Here is a 16,928-nt window from a genome sequence, read left to right as displayed (position 1 = left end):
AACCCCAAAATCCCTGTCATTAATTCTTTTTAACTTTATTTCAATTTATTTTTTGTCTGTCAGTCCCACCTCCTCTCTGTGGGAGTTAAAGACAATTGGAGCTTGGCTGAGCTACCTTCCCTTGCTCCCAGTAGAGGCTACTTACAGGTATGCACTTTAGGGAATTATCTCCTTCACCTGACTAGTAAATTGCCTCTCAAACATATCTTAATTTCACCCTTTCCTGGGGCAGTGCTGAAGCCTGAGAATACGCACAGCTCTATCTAATGGGCTGTTAGGAAGTTAAAAAAAAAAATCTGAGAAAAAAGTCCTTTTCACAGCCCCCAGCTCCCTGGGTTTGCCAATCCACAGTTGGAATTGGTACCTGGCTCCGTGCACCTCCTTTTCCATTACTTTGAGCTCATCCCAACTCAAAAAGCCTCTGTTTGCTTTTTTTTTTCATCAACCCCATCTCCACTCTGCCAGAATGAAACCTCCAGGTTCCTTTCATGCTTGCTCCAGTTTTATCTGTGCTCAGAGCTTCTATTCAGCAGTCAGAATTTGTTAATTAATTCCCCCAATTAGAGCTTGGTTGAGCTACCTTCCTTACTCCTAGTAGAGAGGGCTTCTTTTCCCCTCAGAAACCAACTCCAGGACAGCATGTAATGCCAGTGGGAGGATGGGCACTAGCCTCCACAGCTTGGAAGACTTAGCATTCTGCATGGGATCTCGGACATCCCACCCATTCCAGACTGGTGTACAATATGTGCATGCTCACAAAAGTCCCCAAACAGTTGTGCCAGACAGCTCCTGGCTATTTCTAGCTGCCCTAGAGGATTAACTAAATTCCACACCTCACTATGCCACCATCTTCCATACTTTTTGTTTTCTGTCACATAATTCTTTCCTTTTAAAATGCTCTCACTTTTCCACTTTGTGGTTTTGTTGCTGTTGAAGTGTCTTTTAGGCATCTTCTCTGCACCCAGTGCTGCTTGTTGAAATCGTCCATCCTTCTAATAAATCAAGTCTCATTTTAATATAGTCCTCTTCATGACATGTTCTGATAATCAAATAACTTATTGCCCTTGACTTCAATCCATGCAGTATTTTCCTTTTTCTTATCTCTAATATCTTTTCCTTACTTAACTTTAAAAATAGTTATTTCTATATTTGTGTTATCTTGTTAATGAATTGCAAATTCTTTTAAGGAAGTCACTGATCTTAAATCATATTGTAAGGCAGTAGACAGAGTGCTTTTAGAAAGTAGGATTCAATGAATATTTTGGAGAAGAAAAAAGGCAATTCATAAAAGAAGAAACAATGAGGATGTTGGTGGCATTTTATCAATCACAATGCTTCTCAGTACTCAAGATAAATGTCAGAAATGCTGCCACTGAAGGTGAACTATCTTCCAGCCAACTTCCTGAGGGCCCCCTTCACATCCTTATTCCTCAGGCTGTAAATGATGGGGTTCAGCATAGAGGTCATAACTGAATAGAACACAGAGATGACCTTATCTTTTTCACTCATAAGCTTGGAATTGGGTCTCATGTAGGCAAATATTCCAGAACCATAGTAGAGGACAACGACAGTGAGGTGGGAGCTGCAGGTAGAGAAGACCTTCAGTCTCCCCTCCCCTGACTGCATCCGGATCACAGTGGAGATGATGTTCCAGTAGGAAACTAGGATGAGTGAGACAGGAGCCAGGAGGATGACCATACCCATTGAAAAGAGGGCCATCTCAGCACTGTAGGTGTCTGCTGAAGCCAGCTTCAGGAGGGCGGGAGGTTCACAAAAATAATGATTAATTATGTTCTGTCTCTGGTAGGGGAGATACAGCGTAAATGCACTGTCCACTGAAGATACAAATGCCCCATTGATCCAGGACACTAGGGCAAGCTGGGCACAAACCCTCTGGGTCATGATTGTGGAGTAGTGCAGGGGCTTGCAGACAGCCACATACCGGTCATAGGACATCACCGCCAGCAGTGTACACTCTGTACAGCCTGCTAGCAGGAAGACAACTATTTGTATTGAGTACCCAACAAAGGAAATGGTTTTCTTTTTTACAAGGAAGTGGGCTAGCATCTGCGGAACAATGCTTGTAGAGAAACAGAGATCAGCAAAAGACAAGTTTTTGAGGAAAAAATACATGGGAGTGTGCAGACGAGAATCGGTTTGGATAAGTATTATTATGAGCAGGTTTCCAAACACAGAGAGAAAGTAAATTATCAGGAAAACACAGAACAATAAAATCTGGATCTTTGGATCTTGTGAAAGTCCCAGCAAAATAAATTCAATCACAGATGTTTGGTTTTCTTCCCCCATTGATGTTTATTCCTGTTTACCTGTCATCAGAAAGAGAACACATGCATTCTGTATGTCTGATGTCATAAACTTTTGCAAACATGTATTATTTAAATGAGAGCACCTTATTGGGCCATTAGAATTCAGCTGTTTTCAGTGATAGATAGTATTGGGATGTGTGTTGCTGTTTCTAGAAATTTACACAATTTTAAACACATTTTTCCTTCCTTGATCCTTTTGGTAGCCTGAATCACATTCTATATGGTTTCTCAACAAATCTTGGTTTCAAGATATTTATATATTGCTAAATGACTATTTAGAAATATTAACAGAATTAGCTTTGATTCAATTTTCATAGTTTTAACTCATTAAATGGTTTGTATTTACTTGTATTTGGGGTCTGAAAATAAGGTGAACTGGTTTAGACAATGAAAACCACTTATATTTTTAGATTTCTAAAAACCTAAAAGCCATCAACAACACACAGAACTTAATGACAAATTTGCCCATAACAGAGTAGAAGGTTTAAATATGGTGTTTGGAGTCAAATAGATTAATTGTAGTTGTTAGTGCCTGTTTTTTCCATAGTGTTTTTATAAAGCGACTTTTAAACTAGCAATCCAAACAGGGTAAGGGAAGAAAAGAGGTCATGTCAATGGACCATAATCTTGACCTTTGCTTAAATATTTCACATAATAAAAAAATACATGCCATCATGAGACTTTAGCATCTGGAGACTTATATGAGGAAAAGAAGTCAGAGCTACATAACAATCTTGAACTTCTGAATATCAGATTATACAGTCCCATGGCACACTGAACCTCAGATCACCTCTGACCTCTTCTTCACCTGTGGTGAACAGCTCTGATTCTCCCGGTGCCAGGCATTCCACCTCAAGAACTCATTGTCTTTCAGTAGTCTTCCCCAGGGAACTTTGGAAGTATAGGCAAGTTAATGCCCCAAGATGCAACCTTCAACCGTGGGCAAGAGACATTAATAAATAAGTGTGTCATACATTTCTGGGAGGCATCCCATGAGATGCCTTGGCAGGGGGGGGGAAATCCAGCCAATGCTTCAGAGCCAAAGGAAATTATCTTCAATCCATAAAATGCTTGTTCATGAATAGCCGGCTCCTAGAAATGGCTGAGGTCAAGGTTTTCAAATATTATCAACTAGAAAATGATCTGGGGAAACTAAGCTTTGTAGTAAAGTCACATTCAAATTTCTAAAGTTTAAGGAAGAGCCAAGTTTAACCAGCTCTAAGGAGGGCAATCAAGGAATATATCAGGTTCTCCAGCGGGGCCAAATGGAGCAGGAGTCAGTGCGTGTGGTGTCACTGATGACCACACTGGATTAGATTTGTAATGTAGAAGACTTGGTGAGGTATGGGAACCCAACTGTTGTCTCTAGGATCTTGTATGCTGAGTAGCAGAGCATGCTACTTTTAAATAAGAATAATAACGTTAATAATGCTAAAACTAAAAATAACTGAAAAAAAGAACCTAATTTTACTTTATTTGGCACTTAAAATATTCTAGGCACTCCTATAAGCATATAATATTTACTAAATTATTTAATTCTGAAAAATTCCCAAGAGGTCAGTATTACTAATGTCCCCATTTGATATGGATTCTGAGGCACAAAGAGGATAAGAAGTTTTCCAGAAATTCAGAACTAGTAAATATTGAACCAGGATTCAGTTCCAGTTGGGCTCCACAGCCCAGTCAAGCTATCAGCCCATTGAATAGAAGTTCAGATTCTATTCATACATATTCTTCCTTTCTAGAGATACACTCTGATTCTAAGCTCGATCTCAGTCCACGAAAGGAGCCAAATATGGAAAGCACCACAGAATGAAGATTTGGGGAAAACATAAGGCTGTGGGTGATAGTTTACATAGAAAAGAAACAAACATGCTTATCTTTCTGTAGCTTGTATTGAGGAGAGGAGACTGAGAGCATCTGTGAAAATGTCTGCACAATCAGTAACTGAAACCTACGACACTCTGTTAATATTCCCCATTTATTTTCTGTCCTTTCTTTCTTTAGCTACCTGCTGTTCATTGAGGATTTCATGCAAGTCCTTTACCTCAACCACTAATTATGTATGGAATGTCTCAAAAATTATCCAATATCTGGCCACTATTATAAACTTGAATCCTATTTTCAATTTCTGCTGGTTATTTACAATAGAATATTTTATTTCTGCCTCAAAATCAATGTATTGACTGAACTCTTAATTTTATTCTACAGATCATTTTAACTTCCTTAATCCTACAAACAGTATGACCAATTTTCCTAATGATCATAGCCTAAAAAACATAAAATCAGCTTTGACTTCTTTACCCTCCTTGTTTCTTCCAGTTATCAGTCATAAAGTTCTCTGGATTTTTCCTTTGAATCGTCTTTCAAATCCCACCCTTTCTTTTCATTGGCATTGTCATCCTTGCTATTCTAATATTTCATTCCATTCTGCTTGTATTATTTCAGTGCTCTTCCAGTTTCTTTCTACACCCTAGAGTGTAATACATGCTGTATTCCACTAACTGATGAATCTTCTAAAGTAAGTGATTTCCTATGTACCCTTAAATAAACTCCAAATTCCATAATTGATCATTTAAAGCCTACTTCATACTGACCCCAATCTCATTCCTACTTATGCCTTACTGTTCAGTAAAACCAAATTGTTAATAATGTAATGGTATTATATTCTAAGAGCTTGGTTAAGTGAAAAAAAAAAGAGCGAGAGATAAAAAAACAGGTCACATTAAGTATATCTATTAATTGAGACTAATTTAAAAATTATAAGTGTTATCATACACATATTTAGTAAAATAAATGCTGAATTTCTAGAAGCAATCAGTACATTTTTGTTGTTGCTGTTTTTGCATGGGCAGGCATGGGGAATCGAACCTGGGTCTCCAGCACGGTAGGCGAGAAATCTGCTACTCAGCCACCATCGCACCACCCAATCAATACATTTTTAAAGTTTTAGTTACCAATTTTGAAAAAAGCAATGAAATAGACTGAAAAATGTAAGAAAAACTATGATGGTTTTTAAATATTTACATTTCATAAATCTCTGGCACATGTGGTCTTACATATGTATCCCATATAAATTTCAAGGAATAGATCATTTTTATTTTTTAATTATACCACAGCATAGAAAAATAGGATGTTGGCAGTTTCAAATAACAACAAGAAGAAAAAAACAACATCTCAAGCTGTGCTGAATATAAAGGGCACCCACTGGCCCTTGTTACTGTTAAGTCCAAGGGCAGAGCAATATTCAAAAGTGAATTCATACAATGTTTCAACATGACAAGAAGTCTATGCTTATGTATGTAGCTGAGAATTTAGCTTACCTATAGGTATGCCTAAGAGTCACTTCTGAAGGACCTCTTTTGTGGCTCAAATGTGGCCTCTCTCTCTAAGCCCAACTCTGCAAGTGAAATCATTGTCCTCCCCCCTACATGGAACAAAGCATCCAGGGGTGAAAGTCTCCCCGGCAGGGTGGAGATGACTCCCAGGGATGAGCCTGGCCCTGGCACCATGGGATCAATAAAGCCATCCTGAACAAAAGGGGGAAAAGAAGTGTAAAAAATAAATTATCAGTGACTGAGAGAGTTAAAATAAAGTCAAGAGGCTACTCTGGAGGTCAGTCGTATGTAAGCTTCAGTTAGACATTGCTACCTATCGTAGTTTGCCAACTCCAACCAAACCATTCTTACCGGTCCTAAAGAACATCTAGGGCAATATATAAGATTTTACAAATGTTCCATGCACTAGGGTAACTTTCCAGAAACCTGCAACGTCCAGAGGGGTCCCTGGACCAGATAGGTTCTTAAATGCAGAGGGCTCAGCCTCTCCAGAAAATCAACTAGGTCCATACCCCACCCCATATTATTGACAGCCCCTTTCAACATGAAAAATTAGATAGGCATAGCCCAAATACCCCTAAAAAGTGGGAGAAAGATCAAAGGTGATGGTGGCGTTATACAGAGAAGGTAGGGTTTAGCAAATGTGTGTTATTGCTGAATCATTATATTGATATTACTTTTAGCCTCTAATACCTTAGAGCACTAGAAATAAAAACCTAAAAGTGTGACAAAGTGAAACTTAGGTAATGGCTGTGTAAATCCAAATTTCACCACATTCTTTCCAAAATCAAAGAAAAACACATAAACTGCCAAAGCAAACCATGAGTTTACCATGACTAGGAAACAGAGAATGCCTAAGCTTTAAATTGCCTTAGTGAGAAAAAACTCCCACCAAGTCAGAGAAAAACTCTCATATTCCAGGTGCACATCTTTTCAGAAAGCAAGAAAAAGTCCAACAAAAACTAAGTGGGAAAGAGAAGAAAAAAGCCAACAGAAAGCATGAGATTGATCTATAATCAATACCAGAAAGAGAAAATCCTCCTTTTGTGTAAAAACACTGTAAAAGAATCCTAGATGATCAGGGCACTGACTATAGAGAGGGAATTAATAATGTGTGTAATTCAAGGGACCAGTATTGGAAAGACAACACTTCTGAAAGAAAATAAGTTAAAAAGGAAGATAGAAGCAACATTGGCGATCAGGGATTAAAAGGGTGAGGAAGCAAAAGGAAGAAATTTATGGTCTCTGCAAGACAGAAGGTGTTTAAAAATCAAAGAGCACATAACCTATCCCCACTCCACCTGGAAAAAAAAATGTCATCCATTACAGAAACTTTTCCTCATTACACTGGCATATCCTTGAAATAGGACACCATGTTAAATTCATGAAATAAATTAAATTCTGAATTTATAAAAATAACTATATATTGTTGCACAGTATTACTGAGCAGAATCAACACATCAAGAAAGTAAAACATTACCAAGTGGGATTTATCCCAGAAATACAAGATTAGTTCAGTATTCGAAATTCATAAAGATCATGGGTGATATTACAAGCTCGAAGGAGAACATTTATATCATCATCTCCATAGACTCTGAAAAAAACAATATCCATTACTGATTTTAAAAACAGGACTAAGACTATATATCTTAGTCCTTTAGCTAGCCTCTTACTTGTGGAAAACACTAGAGGAATTTCCACGGAGATCAGAATAAGACAAGGATTTCTTCTATCTCCACTATTATTTAACATAGTACTGAAGATATTAACCATTGCAATTAGATAAGAGAAATCAATTAGAGGCAGAAGAATTGGAAAAGAAGTAAAAATTATCTCTATTTCCTGATGATATGATAGCATATCTGGAATATTCCAGGAATCAATGATGAAATTAATTCAAACAAACAAAAGAGCATTCAGTGAAGTATCAGCATATAAAATTAGCATACAGAAGTCAATAACTTAATATATACAACAATAACCAGTTAGCACATATAATGTTGTGGGGAAAACCTCAAATATAAGGGTAACAAAGAAGATAAAGTATTTAAGAACAAGTTTAACAAGAAATGTACAAAATCTATATGAGAATACCTTTAAAATACATCTTAAAGGTAAATATAAGTAGATTTGAAAAACATTCCTTGCTTTTGCCATCCCTTGCTTAACATAATAAAAATGTCATTTTTTTCTGTATATTTGTGTGTTCATAGACAGCTTGATTAGGGTAAAACTACAAAATCTGCCTCACTCACAATGACTTGAGTTATTTAGCTTTAGTTGCAAGCTATTTTGAATCTATTCCACACATGTATAGGCCAGCAGTCAGCCAAAGACTTGGGTAGAGTTACACATAGAATCTGGAGCACCTTTTGTCTGGTTCTCTACTGTTTGTTTCCTCTCACCCTACCTGATCTGCAAACTTAAAGCAGCTGCAGTTGCCTCAGGCTCTAGGTTCTGGTACTTCAGAACAGAGAAAAGGTGTTTTGCTTTCCTGGACAATCTGCCTGCTTTTGCTAACTCTGGAGCTTTCAGAGCGCTGTCTTTTGTACTTTGTCCAAAGTTTAGAATTATTACCTTTGAGAGGGTCATCTACTAGGCGTTTACTCTACCATATTGGAAAAAGTGACTTGTGCATTTTAACTATGAATATAATTGCAGTACCATGAGTTAGTCTTATTATTGTTTTATACAGTAAAAATCCACACATTTACTCTTTCTATTGCTCATCAGTCTACAGTGCATCTGCATGGTTCAATCTAGAATGCTTTTCACTCTGCTTGAAGAAACTTATTTAGTGTTTCCTTTTATGTAGTTCTATGGTTTTCAGTTTCATTCAGTTCTTGTGCAAAAAGTAAATGCATGTTGCATTCATTTTTGGAGGATATTTTCAGTAGTTATAAAAGAGGACATAAAGAGGGTGGGCCACAGTGGCTCAGCAGGCAGGAATGCTTGCCTGCAATGCCAGAGGACCCGGGTTCGATTCCCAGTGCCTGCCCATGTGAAAAAAAAAGAGGACATAAAGAAATAAACCTGTCTTTAGTCAATGATAGCATCTGATGAAATCTACAAAGACTCATAGAACTAACAAGTGACTTTATCACTGTTGTAGGATATAAGTCCAATATACAAAAGTCAGTAATATTTCTATCTACTAGCAACAACCAGAAATAAAAATTTTTAAATGCCATTTTAAAATATGTGGTTTCTTGCTTTATTAACTAGATAAATTCTTAGTCATTCTCGTAATCCTCTACCCTAATGCCACTTCTTCACCCAAACTTTCACTAACTCCATTAAGCTGAGTTACTTCCCATCTCTCTCCTCCTCTAGGTTTTGTTCCCACCACTGTTAATACATATTTTATATTGTACAATATTTATTTACATTCAAATCACTTTTATTATTTTATGAATTATTCTAAGATAGAGACCATTAGTGATCCTGTTACCATACTTGACACAGAGAGGTTTTTCAATAAATGTGTATCTCATGACACATACCAGTTTGCACATATTTTCACTCATATACCCAGACATATACACTGCCATGAACAAGAAAGAGTGAATGAGGTATCTATTGGGCCAATAGGGTGTCACCAGGAATGACCAGCAGAAAATATGCAAGCCCAGGCTTGCTCAACTGGGCTTGGGAGTAGGTGAAGTTGCAAAAACACTTTTTTCTTATATTATGTTCAAGAAGTAGCAAATACTATAGATTGTACAAACCTTTTACCTTCCATCTGAGATGAGGGCAAAGAATGTACATGGCAGAGATAACAGAATGAAGTATTGGGTCTTATAATAACAAAACTCTTCAATAACTATCATATCCTTGGCATTTGCTCCATCTCACTGTCTAGACCCAGGGATTTTCAGAATCAAAAGACCAGATTTCCCCATAGCCCCCTGCCTGTCAAAGATGGGAAAAATAAAGGGGGATGACACAGAGTCAGCAAAAATCAGGGAAGTATCCAGTAGGGTTGCGGTATTGGAACCTGAAGTCAATGTGGGAGGCTATTACTCTAGAGATTTTGGAGGACCTTTTGTGTAGAATATGATCCCCAAGGGCACTCTGGAGCACTATTTCTATGTTAAGAGGTCTATGGAAGGAAAGTTAAAGATAAGCCAAAAACAAAGAAGAGCGGTGCTGTAAAAGAAAAACACTGCAGAAGTGTCTCTTCAGAGACAGCATTCTTGATACAGTCCCAACTCTCACCTGGTGGGCTGATCTGAGTTAAACACAGAGTAGTGGAATCACTTGTGAGGGAGTCAAGGGCTAAATGCAGGAAAGTGAGATCTGGGCAACCTGAATTTCCAAATCCCACTAAGCAGCTCTCACTACATTTTTATTCCTATGAACTCAGAATGTGTCTCCATTCTAAAGCTTTGCCAAGCACATTTCTCAAGGATACAGACCTAAATTCTCCAAGGGTCTGAACTCTTGATTTTCCTGAGAGGAAGTTATTAAAAATGAGATGGTAAGAACTGATGTAAACAGGGCATTCCCATGAGTGCTCACTTTCTAAGATACCCTGAACTCATTTATATTATACTTGTAAACACAGACTGAAATTTATGTATCTCCCCTGATTTCAAACTCTATTTTTTTAAAAGTGAAAAACATGTATGGGTATATAGAATCCAAAACTTGTGCATCCAAATACGAATGGGTTAATTTTTCCATGCAATCAGCTCATATTTTCTCTTGTTGGCTTATTGCCTTTCTTCAACTTAGAAGCAAAGAAAGCTAAATCATCATCAGGGTTTATTAAGGGAATTTGGATTCTAATATTGCTTTTTTTTTTTAGTTGTACTGAATGATGTACCAAGATTTAAGAGAAAAAATTGAAAAATATTTCCAAAAGCTAAATAAGTTGCAAACTTTAGTTGTCCAAAACATTTGGTCACTTTAACTGGGTTAGAAGCATGTTTAGATATTGAGCCCTTCTGCTCTTGGGGTAGTCAAAGGGGTCTGAGGTTGCCAAACCTTCCTGAACTAAGAACAGCTTCCCTCATTTACTACAGTGTGCCACATGTTCACCTCACTAGTTCACTTTTACTTCAGATTGCAGTTTCTATGTGTCTTGTTCAGCAAATATACACATTATATCATTTAGCTCCTGCAGACAGGCCATGTGGAGTACACTGACAGCCAGCATTAGATGCCATTCATGTGTGAGGGCACAACCTTCAGATTATTCAAGTCTTCAACCTTTGAGGTGCCCCAGCTGGACAATACATGATGCAGAGACAAGCTAACCCCTCTGAGCCATGCCCCAAAGTGGATATTCATAACGTTTATTTTTGTAAGCTACTAAATTTGGGGATGATTTGTTATGTGACAATGGATAATCAGAATAGAATATTAATCTCACAATGAGATACCATCACATACCTAGCAGAATGACTAAAATGAAAAATCCTGACAATTCTATGTGTTGACAAGAATATGGAACAACTGGACCTCTCATACATCACCAATGGGAATGTAAAAATGTGCAACTACTCTGAAAAGCAGTGTGGAATTTTATTATAAAATTAAACATACATTTATTAGTCAACCCAGACATTCCACTCCTAGATATTTAACTAAGAGAAATGAGAACAAACGCTCACACAAAGACTATTGTAATACAATTGTACATGGCAGCTTTATTCAAATTAGTGAAAAACTCAAAATAATCCAAATATCCATCAATTGGTGAATGCATAAACAAACTGTGTTCTGTCCATACAATAAAATATTACTCCACAGGAAAAAAATTAATGAACTATTGATAAATGAAAAAACATGTCTGAATCACAAAAATATTGAGCTGGTCAAAAGGGAATTATTTTATGTGAGAGAAATACTATACATCTTGATTGAAGTTCTAATTATGAAAGTATATACATTTTTCAAAAATTATCTAACTATATGCTTAAAAAGATTAGATTTTATTATATTTAAGTTATACATCCAGAAAATTTATTTTTAAAAACTCTATTCTGTATGCCAATATAAAGAAAGGGGAATCCAAAGTTAGGTTATGGAAACAGCAACTCTGTTAGAGATGCAGTCACTGAATCATTCATAACAAAGTTATTGAAACAAAGGTGTTAAAGCCAGAAGTATTCAAATTTCCATGTCATCGATGTGATATTTATAAATACAAAGCTTTTGATATTTTGTAGAATCCTTACAAATGTTTCTAATATGATAACAAGCAACCTTGAAGATATTGCACAAGGCAAGATATTGCTACTTGTTTTGGTTGCAAGTAGCAAAAACAAAAACAAAAAAATCCATGTTTGATTACTTTTGCTTTGATCATAAGTGGATGCCACTAGAAAGGTTAGGGAGATTTTACAACAAATAATTTAAATCTCTTTTTCAAGTAAAAGACTACTGTATCTGTTTTCTCCATCTGCCTTCTTGTGTTCAAAAGTTGCTAAGCCCCTTCCTGCTCTGTCCTGTGTTTCTAATGAACATATCCTGGGGCTCCCTTGCTGACTGGCTTCCAATCGGAGGTAGATATTGGGAGGTGATATCAGGGGACAAGAAAGCAGCAGCATAAGCAGAAGTAGAGTATTTCTTTCCTTACAGCCCCCTGCTCAGGGCCCAGTTTTCTGACAGTGCCTGTGTCTCTGCTGTCTACAACTCCTGCAGCTGCTCCCTCTTTCAGAGCATCTTTTCCTGGAGAAAAGAGCACTCTTTCTTCCCCATTCTCCTCCAAGTCTTTGGGTGGCAATGGTTTTCTGCCCTTGCTAGTCTCTGGGTGTCTAAATATCCATGCTGGTTCCTGTATTTCTATCTTAACTTCTTTAAGTAGTTTCTTCATTAAAGTTTCTTGAAGCATCTGTTTCTTTCCAGGTTGTTTACTGATATGGTGATATTTTAACACTACAGAAAAATGAAAGTAATTCTCTAAACAAAGTAATGATTGGAAGAGACAAGCTTTGAAAATGGATGTTTAAAAATGTTTCAGTTAGCAGGTAATTTTGTGGCTAAAAATATGTGCTATGTATAAAAATTATTCGGTAGTCACACTGAAAAACTTGAACACAGAATTTCCTAAACTGAGAGTCTCCCGTGAAGATTTTCTGTGGATTTTTTATCCTCTATTGAAAGTAACTTTTAAAAATATATTATTGGTATGAGGTATAGTTATAAAACTAGTTGGCAATAAAGAGTGATTTCCATCAGTGAATATGGAAATTTACCAGCTGGATTTCAGAAAAAAATACAACAATGTGTGGATGGATTTGAAAAATTAACATCACCATTTTTGCAAGAAAGCATTGCTTGTATTTTAATCTATGAATCTTTCTGAGTCATGTAAGTTGCATAACTTACATAAGATTATTAAATTGTACCAGATAGTAAAAATAAAATTATCAAGATAAATAAATACTTGAACATCTAGCTTCCTTTTAAAAGTAAAAAGTTGGAAAGAATATCTTTCCCATCATAATAACAATGAAAATTATAACTTTTCTTTAACCTATCAAAGAGTTGAGGTTAGCAGGAAAGAAAACAGTGTAAAGCCTAATAAATTCGGAACCTACAAAAAAGAGAATGGGCAAGAGCACTGACTCTCCCGTGGTTGAGCACAGCAAGAAGACAGAGATACCATAATAGTGAGCTCTACTGGAAAATGTGTACAAAACTTCAGCAGAGAGACAGAAACTGCATAAAAAAATATAATGGAAATGCTAGAAATGTTTTCAAAACAGTAACAGAGGTAAAGAATGCCTTAAATGGGTTAATAAAGAGACAACAGATTAGAAGAAGGAATCAGAAGAATTAAAGAAAAGTAAAAAATATAAAGTAGTGAGGCAGGAATTGTGGAAAGATAGTGGAGTCGGGACTCAGGAATCAGTCCTTTCACCAGAACAACTATTAAATAGGCAAGCACTGTCTGAAACAACTCTTTCGAAACTCCAGAGGCCAGAAGAAAACTGTATAGCATCCAGGAAGAGGCTGACAAATAATGGTAAAGCATAATAAATTGTTCTCTCTGTTCAGTGGTTACCAGTGTCCATCCTCCACTCTCATGTCAAACCACTAGAAAGGAGCAAAAAAGCCCAGGAAAAGCCCCTGGCTAACTCACTGTTGAGAGAAAGGTATGTAAAAATCCTTCTCCTCAAGACCATGGGTGGAATGATCAAACAACTTATCATGGCTTTTGATTAGCAGCTTTGGATTGCTGGGGGCCTGGCTCTGAGGGCAGCCATTATTTCAGCCCACGAGGGACAAAGTCCATAGTAGAGGAGACTTAATGTCCCTGCACTTCCTTAGACCTATAAGGGACAGTAAGTTAAAGGGCTGCATTTTCTGGGAGGCCAAGAGGGTTCAGCTCTGGGGACCCATGAGAGAAGCTCTTGGAACTCCTTTCTGATTCCCTCCCCCAGGCACTTTGGAGCCAGTCTATGCCACTTTCATGGGTCTCTGGTCCTGTGTGAGCTGGAAAAGACTGACTTGGCAAAGTCCTGTTGGGCATGCCCCTCCTCCTAGAATTTGTCCTCCAGGCAAAACCAACTTGATATAACAAGTATAGCAAACTATAGAAGAAATGATCTGGGACAAAGATGATCTGGGGCTTCAAACACTCAGGAGAGGGAGGTCTGTCTCCTGGGAAACAGAGAGGACAACTAAACTCCTGTAAACAAGGGAACTCCAGAACAACCACGGAGCAAAAGCCCAGGAAAAGACACAGGCCCGCAAAGATGAAATATCTGCACACTGCATTCACCTTGGGCAGACCTTCCTGATAGGAGGCTGAAGTCAAGAAAATCTCTGTCCTATCACCAGCTGGTTACAAAATCAAGAAACAGACATCTCAGGGAATAAATCCCAGAGTTAACTTTTTAAAATATTAAAATGTACAGTCTGAAACCAAAAAGTAAAAGAGGAAATGTTAGTCCATGCAAAGGACGAGGACAAAAATCTAGAAAACACAAATAAAGAAGATAAGAATGTGGACATACTGAAAAAAAAAATCTTAAAAAAAATAATCTTAGAAATACTCAAGGACATGAAGGGAAATACAGGGACAGAAACTAATGGATATCATGAAATCAATGAATGAGAAATCTGAGCATATTAGTAAAAAGATAGAAATGTTTAAAAGGAACTAGCAGAACTATTAAACTTTACCACCAGGGAAACCCCTAATATTGCGTCAAACATTAGGGACAATAAATTAATAGGCCAAGCCCTTGACCTTGAAGCTTGCCCTTGTGAAGCTTATGTACATAGCAGAGAAATGAAATGTATGTATGTAGTAAAGAAGTTTAGCCTACCTATAGGTATGTTTGAGTTACTTGAGGTCCTCTTTTCTTGCTCAGATATGGCCTCTCTCTCTAAGCCCAACTCTCTCTCATTGTCCTCCCCACTACATGGGACATGACATCCAGGGGTGAAAGTCTCCTTGGCAGTGGAAGAGGACTCCCAGGGATGAGTCTGGCTCTAGCATGGTGGGATCAACAATGCCATCCTGACCAAAAGTGGGGAAAGACATATCAGTGTCTGATAGAGTTCATATATAGAGTCGAAAGGCTACCCGGGAGGTTACTCTTATGCAAGCTTAGTTAGGCATCATTACTATCATAATTTGCCAAAACCATTCCTGCAAATCCTAAAGGACACTTAGGGCATTATATATGATTTTGCAAAGGTTCCATGTACTAGGGTAACTTTCCAGGAACCTACAACCTCCAGATGCATCCCTAGACCAGATAAGTCCTGAAATGAAAAATTCCCAAGATGGTTTCAACAACAGATTGAAGCTGGCAGAAGACAGAATCAGTGAAAAGGGTGGTGTGTGGTGGGGGGCAGGGAACCAATGTAAACAATGGATGATATCTAGAACTATTTTAATAATCTTTCATCCATTGTAACATAGGTAATTACTGTTAAAAAATAGTTCAATAGGGACTTCCGGGAAGATGGTCAACTAGAGGAGCTTGAGATTAGCCCTACTCCACAGAAAATTTAGAGAAGGGGGACAGGAGGGCAACTGAGGTGGCAATTCAGAAGTGCAGCTGACCTGGGAGAGCCTTCTACACCACATGCAGCAGCCCTGGTCACAGAGACCAAGAAACTGAGAGGGTGAAAGTTGGAGCCTGGCATGAAGGCATGGTGTTGTGGAGCCCGTTGGAGTGCATGGGCAGGAACACAGGACTAGGAAGTAAGCCAAGCCGTGTTCCTTGGGTGCACTACCCTCACCAGCACAGTCCCATAACCGGCTACTCACCCACACCCCACGCACCTGATCCCGGTCACCCACTCGCATTCCCCGGGCTCCAGGCACACCCACCCCACCAGCTCCCAGTGCACATACTTGCCCCAACCCCCACCCCAAGTGCAATCCAGCCCACCTTTCCTGCACCCCTCCCGAGCACTATTTCCCCTTCCCTGTTCTCTGCAGGCTGTTGCCAGCATGTAAAGGTTGTGGGCACTAACCTCCATACCTAGGCTACCCCTGCCCCCCACCCATGGTGTTGCACAGCCTCACCCCACCCTTCCTGAGCTCAGTGCATCTGTTTATGGCACTCCTAGACCCAGGCATGCACAGAGGCCTTCAATCACATCATTCAGTTCTAGGAACTGCACTTCAAAGCAGTCCTAGAACAGCACATGTGCACAGCCCTCAGCCTCACTTCCCAGCTTTGACAAAGTGCCGACCTGCACAGCTGGGTCATGTCTGTCCCCAATCCATGAAGTCATAGCACCAACCTGCTGCCACAGCTCTATGTATGTGCACAAAGGGTCCTGTACCTTAGACCAGCATACACCAGGATTATGCCCCCCAGACTGGTGCACCCACACAGCTACATCCTCCCTGGCTGCTGGATGTCCACATTCACAAGCATCAGTGTAACATCCCCAACCTGCACCCATACCCGCCCTGAAACAAATCGCTGTACTGAATACTCCACCCCATGCCCTGCTCCCTGCTGTACAATCATCCTGCAAACACAAAGCCTTACACTACTGAAAGAAATCAACTCCCGAAGTAAATCAATAAAGATATTTACATGTGGCAAAGACAGCAGAAGATCACTAAGCATATCACAATGCAGACAGATATAGCCTAATGACCAAATTAAAACACCAGAGGAGACAAGACATTGGAACAACTAATCAAAGATGTTCATACAACTCTACTTAATAAAATAAGTGGGATAGAAAATGACATAAAGGAGATCAAGAAGACAGAAGAGCACAAAGAGGAATATGAGAGAATAAATAGAAAAATAGCAGAAATCACATTGAT

The 16,928-nt window shown here is 38.5% G+C and overlaps 1 protein-coding gene across 1 annotated transcript; it reads right to left on the bottom strand.

Moving 5' to 3' along the window:
* Positions 1–1,383: 1,383 nt before the first annotated feature.
* Positions 1,384–2,325, bottom strand: LOC143643625 (olfactory receptor 2D3-like). Its single transcript, XM_077112231.1, has one exon. The coding sequence runs from the start codon at positions 2,305–2,307 to the stop codon at positions 1,384–1,386; it is 924 nt and encodes a 307-aa protein (XP_076968346.1). The 5' UTR covers positions 2,308–2,325.
* Between the last annotated feature and the right edge of the window lie 14,603 nt (positions 2,326–16,928).

Source organism: Tamandua tetradactyla, chromosome 8 (genome assembly GCF_023851605.1).
Source record: "Tamandua tetradactyla isolate mTamTet1 chromosome 8, mTamTet1.pri, whole genome shotgun sequence".
NCBI classification, from domain to species: Eukaryota; Metazoa; Chordata; class Mammalia; order Pilosa; family Myrmecophagidae; genus Tamandua; species Tamandua tetradactyla.
This window is presented reverse-complemented; position numbering and strand designations above follow the sequence as displayed.